This window comes from Pterocles gutturalis, unplaced genomic scaffold (assembly GCF_000699245.1).
Source record: "Pterocles gutturalis isolate BGI_N339 unplaced genomic scaffold, ASM69924v1 scaffold51161, whole genome shotgun sequence".
In the NCBI taxonomy this organism is placed as follows: Eukaryota; Metazoa; Chordata; class Aves; order Pterocliformes; family Pteroclidae; genus Pterocles; species Pterocles gutturalis.
In genome coordinates this window covers 332-8,157 of record NW_010102435.1, presented here as the reverse complement: position 1 = coordinate 8,157, position 7,826 = coordinate 332, and the positions used below count along the sequence as shown (strand labels likewise).

Here is a 7,826-nt window from a genome sequence, read left to right as displayed (position 1 = left end):
GGGAAAGAGAGGACTTTTACACCTCCCAGCTTCCACTGTTGTCCTTGTTGATCCCAGCAGAAAGATTATTGAATTCGTGTTCCCTGTCCTAAGGATGGTCTTTCAGATGGAGTTTTGAGGTTAGTCTGTGATTTCAGGATTTAGCACTGGGACATCATTCATAACCATACAGAACTCAGCTTAAAGTCCTCAGCTTCCCCTCTTAGAGTGCAGCCATCAAACACAGTTTTTGGGAGAACCTTCATGCTTGTCATGGTTTCTTTGCAGAAGTCTAGTAGCAAGGAGAGTTCTGTGAAAGCGCTTCCCAGCAGCACATCAGAGCCCAGTCAGCTGAGCCTTAGTGACTCCAGCATGCCACCAACTCCCGTGACTCCTGTGACACCCACTGCACCGGCATTACCAGCAACGCCTATTTCACCTCCCCCAGTGTCTGTGGTTAGCAAGAGTGTATCTAGTGCTGGACCAGAACCAGCAAAACCCAGCCAGAGGTACTTCTTCTGTTTCATACATCGCTTGTGAATGTCGCTGGTTCTTTCTCGGTCATTTCCTACGTCTTTGCTGACCTACTGGCTTTATCTTTTCCGTAGCGTTCTCCTGGTATCATCCCCGACTATGCCACAGCTCGGGACGTTGCTTTCCACAGCCCAGAGTCCACAGACGCAGCCGGGGCCGCAGCCACCTCCCACCCGGGTGGTAAGTCACACCACCTCCTCGGGACTGCCGCAGGTCCGGGTGGTCACCGCCCAGTCCAGCCTCCCCGCTGTGTCTCAGCAAGCCCCGATGGTCACCCAGCAGCAGCAACCTACATCAGTGCCTCAAATCCGTGTTCCAGCCACAGCCACACAAACCAAAGTTCTCCCTCAGGTGAGTTTGGCTGCGTGGAAAGGGTGGAGTAGCTCTGACTTTGAATCTGACTTCTTTTAGTATTTTTATATGGGTCGCAAGGGTTACTTACTCACTTGGAACATGCAGTAACTGCGAAGCCAGAGCATAGAAACAGTTGTGCATAAACAATATTGTTAAGTGCTCTTTTTTCATCCCATTGTCTATTTATTTTATTAGTCTGTTAGTATTGTGTTAGTCTGCTCACAGGCTGCCTCTGTGTCTTTCTGTAGCCTGTGATGACTCTGCCAGTAAAAGCTCAAACCAGCCCAGCGCAGGTGCAAAGACCCGGCAGCTCCGTGACAGGACAGACGGGGATCACTGTGACGGGACTGTCTGCAGCACCCAGTCCTGCAGTAAAGCCAGTAACCAGCTCTCCAGGCAGTTCTGCTCCAAGCACCTCCTCTACCACTGTCATCCAGAACGTAGCTGGTCAGAATATCATCAAGCAGGTGAGAGAGAGGGAGAGACAAGGAACTGGGCTTCACAACCCAGTCATTTCTTGTTTGTTATCACAGGCGTGATATGCAGATGTGAAAAAAAAAGTGAAAACTGTAGTGGGCTGTAAAGTTTATGAGTTCTGGACCGTACAGATTTAGGTAGGTGCTGGCTTGGTGCATTTGAGCCCCATTTTCACGTACAGGTAAAAGAGCAAATATCCTGTTGGGAAGTTTTACTTTGTGTCCTGTTTTGATACAGCCATTTTTCTGATCTCTTCCAGGTGGCTATTACAGGACAACTAGGCATGAAAACCCAGCCTGGAAGTGGGATCCCACTCACAGCGACCAATTTTCGGATCCAAGGAAAGGATGTGTTGCGCCTACCCCCGTCCTCTATCACCACAGACGCGAAGGGACAGACTGTGCTGCGCATCACCCCGGATATGATGGCCACCCTGGCCAAATCTCAAGTCACTACTGTCAAACTGACTCAGGACCTCTTCACAGCTGCTGCGGGAAGCAGTGCCGGTGGGAAAGGCATCTCTGCAACTTTGCACGTGACATCCAATCCTGTCCAGACTGCTGATTCTCCAGCCAAGACTAGCACGGCCACTTCGGCTTCTTCCAGCCCAGCTGGAAGCACGGTGGTTAAAGTGACTCCTGACTTAAAGACTGCAGAGCCGACGAGCTCTGCTTTCCGACTGATGCCTGCTCTGGGCATGACTGTGGCAGATCAGAAGAGCAAAGCCATCACCACGGTGGCATCCACCGAGGCCAAACCAGCTGCGACTATCAGAATCGTGCAGGGGCTAGGCGTGATGCCGCCCAAAGCCGGGCAGACTATTACTGTAGCTACTCACGCTAAGCAAGTGCCCTCCTCCTCAGCCGTGAGCGTGCCTGGCACAGTCCATACCTCAGCTGTCTCTTTACCAACCATGAGTGCCACAGTGTCGAAAGCAGTCGCTGTGGCCTCAGGAGCTGCTGGGACTCCCATAACGATAGGCGCAGGAGCCACTGCTGTGCGGCAGGTACCCGTCAGCACCACCGTGGTGTCTACATCCCAGGCAGTAAGTAATGCTAAGCTTTTTCTGGAGGTGGCTGAAAAAGGGGAATGCTGAAATATAGTGGTGGTTTATGTCTGGAAACTTCTCTTTACATCCACAAGGGCTCAAATTAAGTACTGTAGAGTGTGGGTCTGCAATTATTTTCATGGTGTTGGAAATGTAGCTAAAGGCTGAATGACCAGAATACAGTCAGATAGGTCTTCCCTTACCTCCTGTTGCGGGTGAATAAAATAAACTTTGCTTATCTGAAGTCCTACCTTGTGCAGCTCAGCGTCTCACCCCACACCTCTGAAACAATTTCCCTTGGAATGGTGTCAGAACTAGAAGTGCTTGTTACTTGTATTAACTTTTTTACCAAATTCCCCATTTAATACAGTTTTAATGCCCAAAGCTGAAGGCACCATAAACGGTACTATAAAGCTGAATAGGCTATACTGTAGCTTTCTGAGGATAAAAATAATGAACAGATGCAATGATCCATCCCAGAGAAATACCGTGGTGCAAAGATGATGTGGGTTTTCAGGGCTGAGGCAGCTGTGAAGTGAATGAGATGGAGGTGAATTTTAGTGAGCCTGAAATGGAGCATGGATTTCATCAGCAAAGCTGCTGTTGGTTTCTACTCCCAGGCCTCCTGAAAAACAAGCTGAGCGGTGATTGCATGTTGTCAAGCAGTTTCTCTGCTGAACTCCCCATGGTTCCTCATGCCTTCCTCCACTTCTCTAGGGTAAACTGCCAGCACGAATAACGGTGCCTCTGTCGGTGATCAGCCAGCCAGTGAAAGGCAAGAGCGTGGTGACTGCCCCCATCATCAAGGGCAACCTCGGGGCCAAGTGAGTACTTTGTGTTGGGTAGTTTCACTTCAGAAATAGGTTGAGGAAGGTCTGTGTTGGGTAGGTTGCTGGGGAGCTAGCAAGCAGAGGGCGGAAGCAACTTGCAGTTCGTTAATAGGGCAACTAGCTGCAAGGCACCAAATGAATATGGTGTCTGGCAACGAGAAGGTAGTCTTTGTTTAGGTGCCCTGAGATGTAGGTTCTAGCAAATACACTGAAGAAGAAATGTGCTTTGTTTTGAAACCAGCTATTATATTAGTTCTGTGTGTTTGAGCAAGAATTAACCTGGTGACATACCTGAAAATCTGTGTAATCTGAGTCCATCTCTCTGGTAGAGAAACTATGGAAGCGTTAACTGCCTGAGTGCAGATTCCTCTGGCGTTCAGATATCGAAGTCTTTTGTTTGTTCTTCCATGAACTCTGGTAGTGTCTCCCTTAGTTAATATTTCAAGGCAGAACACTGTGTGCTCAGCTATTTTCTGCGCTCCTTGAAAAGTGTTCAGGTCTGATCAGACTAACCCAGGGATGTGCACAGTCCAGAATCAGAGGGTTCAGTTTGTGTGATAAAGTAATTCTCTCTCATAGTGATAAATGTTGACAGGAACTTGTCACTTGTGTGCTTGCCAGTTTTGTGGGGAAAAAAAAAAAATTACTTAAAATCATTAGTAAAATAGATAAGTAACTTTCATCTCTTAGCAACTGAAGAACAATTTGTGAGTCTGAAATTTGTTGTTTTACTAATCTTTTAACAATTCTCTTTCCTTAGCATCAGTGGATTAGGTAGAAATATCATCCTGACTACGATGCCAGCAGGGACAAAACTGATAGCTGGGAACAAGCCAGTGAGTTTCCTGACTGCACAGCAACTGCAGCAGCTGCAGCAGCAAGGCCAGGCCACGCAGGTAACGGCACCTAGAATGATTCTGTTATTTGCTTTTTGGTGACTTAACATCTCCGTGAGGATTTTACACTCGATACATGGGGTTCCACAAAAAGTACCGGTGCACAGCTTGGCTGTAGTGTCTGCACGAAGCACATTCAGCGCATCATCTCCTTCACCATCCCTCCTTACAAATACAGTTTAAAAATGTTTTTTGAAGCACTGATAGTATTATGGATGTAAACCCAAAAATGCTGTCAGGAAATGTTCCCAACTGCTTGCAGGATTGTTTCTGTACACTTGGCTTTTTTTGTAGTACTTTCTGCAGATCAACTTTTCTTGAAGAAGTCGCATCGCTTCTTTGCATATCCATCTTTCTGTCTGGAAACTTAGTGTTCTGTAATTCCAAAGAATTAAGCTGCATTGAGAGCTGCTAGTAACAAGCCTGTCAAGTGTTCAGTGAATCCAGGTCCTTCTGAAAACTTGTAAAAACAGCTGACTTTTAGGTTTTTATTCAAACTGGTTTTTAGTTCTTGCTCTCTAATACTAAGATACTGTGCCACCATCCCACGTGAACAGTGGATGGAGTGATCTTCTCCCAGATTCTGTTCTTGATGTGTTTTGGTGCTTGGTCTTGTTCATATAACTGAATTTTTGTCAGCAGGGGAACCAGATAATTTACCAGTGCTCCAGAGTACGATGCAAGTGCAATATGTCACCAGGTTGTTCCTGACATGAGTTTTTTTTTTTTCCATTTCAAACAGGTGCGAATTCAAACAGTACCAGCCTCCCATCTCCAGCAGGGAACAGTGTCTGGCTCTACTAAAGCAGTTTCCACTGTGGTTGTGACAACAGCTCCATCTCCAAAACAGACCCAAGATCAGCTGTGAACACTGGTTTGAAAAATGGATTGCTTTCTAAGAACTTCCCTGAGTCTGTGGTCACCCTCCATCCAACCACCCAAGACTACCTAACCGCAGTCATGGCTAGGGATTGGACTGGATTCTGTCACCTTGCTTTTCTGGAGTCAGCATTGTGATGTCTAGGTAGAAATTCCTCAGCAAAAGATGCTGTACCGACAAAACAAAATGTTTCAGTCCAGATGTGTAAAGCCAAATGCTGTGGCATTGATCATTTAAGAAATGTCTTCCTTTTCTTTGTTCTCTTCCCATCCGAAGGGCTTTTTTGCAAATACCATTTCTGTGCATTGTGGGTTGTAGACAAAACAGTTGATCTTGGGTCTTCCTTAACCAGGGAAACTTGCTTGGAAGGGGTAATTCAGACTTCTCAAAGTCTTGAAGAAGATGCCTCCTGTTGCTGGAGTCTAGCTGTCACTACTTTTATATAGGTGACTTAGAATGGTGACTTGGACACAGGAGCTTGTTTGTAACATAGCCTGGAAGTAGATCCCTAACACATTCAGTGTGCTATTTATAGACTTTTTTTAAAGACCTCTCCCCTATCTCTGAGCTCACACTTCTTTTGAACAGATACCACTTCCATGTCAAATTTCTGTCAAAGGCGGGATGAGAGTCAAGACGGTTTTTTGCTATCAAAAAAGCTTGTAACCGTGCGGAAGAGTGAGAAGCGGAGGAGAAGCAGAAGGTTGTTGTGTGAACAAGTCTGTCAGCAAATGGGAATATAGTGGAAAGGACAAAGAAAGTGTTCATCAGAAGAACCCTTTAGTTTTCCTCAACAGATAAACCTTTTTATCAGTCAAAAAAGATTGTAGCTTGTTTTAAAAGTTTGGAATATGTTTTCAGGTATACCCAAACTGTAATCTCGGACTCAGAAGAAATATTTTAACCCATGATCCTGGCCTTTAGTTTTGTTTTTTTACCTTTGCAATTTTATCTGTCTGTGTAAACTTGTTTGAATTTTGCACATTCGAGAGATGAATTTCTGACTGTTCTGACATGACCTTGAAACTTTCTTGGAATGAAATCAGAAGACATGTTGGATCAGGAAAAGAATAAAAGGGCAGAAAGCCTTAGAAATCTCTCTGCCATCTCCTTTGGGTTTTGTACAGCTTGTGGTTTTGTGTACAATCGTTGTCTAGCTTGTCAAGGGCTAATAGATTGTGCATCTTTGTTGTAAGATGGTTCTTTTTAACCTGGTTTCTCTTGTAGTCTTTTTTTTTTAAAAAAAATATGTGGTTTGCTCCGAGTTATACATTATTGAATATAATCTATTTAAATAATCAAGTGATACAGTTCAGCGTTCTGCTGGGTGTGTCGGTCTTTCTCTACAATAGCTCACCTGCTTCAGAGGTGGGTTGGAGGAAGTTGGGTTATTTCTGTAAAAAAAGAAGTGGCTCATGCCAAGTATTGAAGAGTCAGGGCACATCAGTACACCGTGGTAAAGCAAGTACTTGAATTATGGTTTTTATGCCTCGAGAACAGAATTTGGAGTATAAAGGTTTTCTGAGCACCTGTCCTACTTCGTCAATTTTTGCACCTTTTTTGTACATTTAACTATCGACCAGGGAGACAGCAGAAAGGCTGCTGACATTCTTCAGTCCTTTTAGTTGTGAAGTTAAAATAAGAAATTAAAGGAGACGACAAGCAACTTCCTAGTATTGCTTATGTGAAAGAGCCTCTAAATTCAAAACATAATGAAGATAATCCTGCTGTGTTTTATGCATAATTAATAAAGTTCTTCAGTGTCAAAACCTACAGTCAAGTGCCGAAAGATGGCTATAGTGTGAAGCCCCTTAAATTTCTCTGAATCCTCTTGCAAGTAGCTCAGCAAATTTGTCGCTGGACACAGGAGGCTTTGGCAGTATTAAATTTAACAAAATAAGAAACTTGCATCTAATCCCGTGAGTTTAGTGTGTCTCAGGTTGTTGCTGCTGCTTGAAGAGTCTTGCTGTTCACATTATCACCATCCTGTATTTGCAACTTTTGCATTCATCGCTGCTCCGCTGGAGCTCATTCTCTTTGCTTTTGAAGTCTCATCTTTGGGGAAAGAGCATCAGTCACTACGTGCTTCTTATTTCGAAGGGCTACATGCTGGACTAAAAACTATGTGTTTACTCCCAACTTTCCAGAACAAAGTACAGCCCGTTTTATGGCTCAGCTGCCACTGGTCTGATGAGTTGCTTCCACTCTGGTTGAAAAATAACCCTTAAGCTACTGCAAGTAAAGAAATCTAGAGCAAGTAAAGAGCCCTTGTTTTTAATAAGTAACCTTTAACTTCTGCACAGTAGGCTGGAGGGCAGAGAGGGGCTTGAGGAGTTTTTTTGGTGTATGCCTCGAGAAAGTGGTATGCTGGCATTGCCCCTTTTCCATCTGTGTGTCCTGCCTGAAGCTCAGGGGGCTTTCAGTCTGGTTTGCCATTACCTTTTTTAATTAAAACATGGAAGTACAGCCTGTTTTCATCACTGTGAGATGCTCTCTAGAGTTATCCAAGAGCCCTGGTTATTTCTTAAAAACTGTGGATTAGATGTTTATTTCCACCAAGAGAATATCATGTAATCATTGCTTACAAAAACCACGCGTGCTACACAAACAGCCACAGGCCATGGAAAGCCTTTCTAACCTTTATTTTAGCAACTGCTCTGTTTTATTTAAATCACGGGAAATCTGTATTTATATCCCTCAGTAGGACACCCTCATAACCTGATGAACTCACCTTGAGGTTACTTCAGGTGTTCCTTGACTAATGCATTGTTCACTCATTTGATGAAAGCTTCAGGGTATCATCGCTATAGCTGGTGAAGCTTCTTGTA

The 7,826-nt window shown here is 44.6% G+C and overlaps 1 protein-coding gene across 1 annotated transcript in view; it reads left to right on the top strand.

Moving 5' to 3' along the window:
* Nucleotides 1–5,157, top strand: part of NFRKB (nuclear factor related to kappaB binding protein) — a 14,672-nt gene extending 9,515 nt beyond the window's left edge. The window contains exons 19-25 of the mRNA XM_010086072.1: nt 268–488; nt 588–864; nt 1,116–1,334; nt 1,604–2,389; nt 3,110–3,216; nt 3,983–4,118; nt 4,861–5,157. Of these exons, the coding sequence (XP_010084374.1) occupies nt 268–488; nt 588–864; nt 1,116–1,334; nt 1,604–2,389; nt 3,110–3,216; nt 3,983–4,118; nt 4,861–4,986 (1,872 nt within the window). The 3' untranslated portion in view covers nt 4,987–5,157. The remainder of the gene's footprint in view (nt 1–267; nt 489–587; nt 865–1,115; nt 1,335–1,603; nt 2,390–3,109; nt 3,217–3,982; nt 4,119–4,860) is intronic.
* Nucleotides 5,158–7,826: the final 2,669 nt, after the last annotated feature.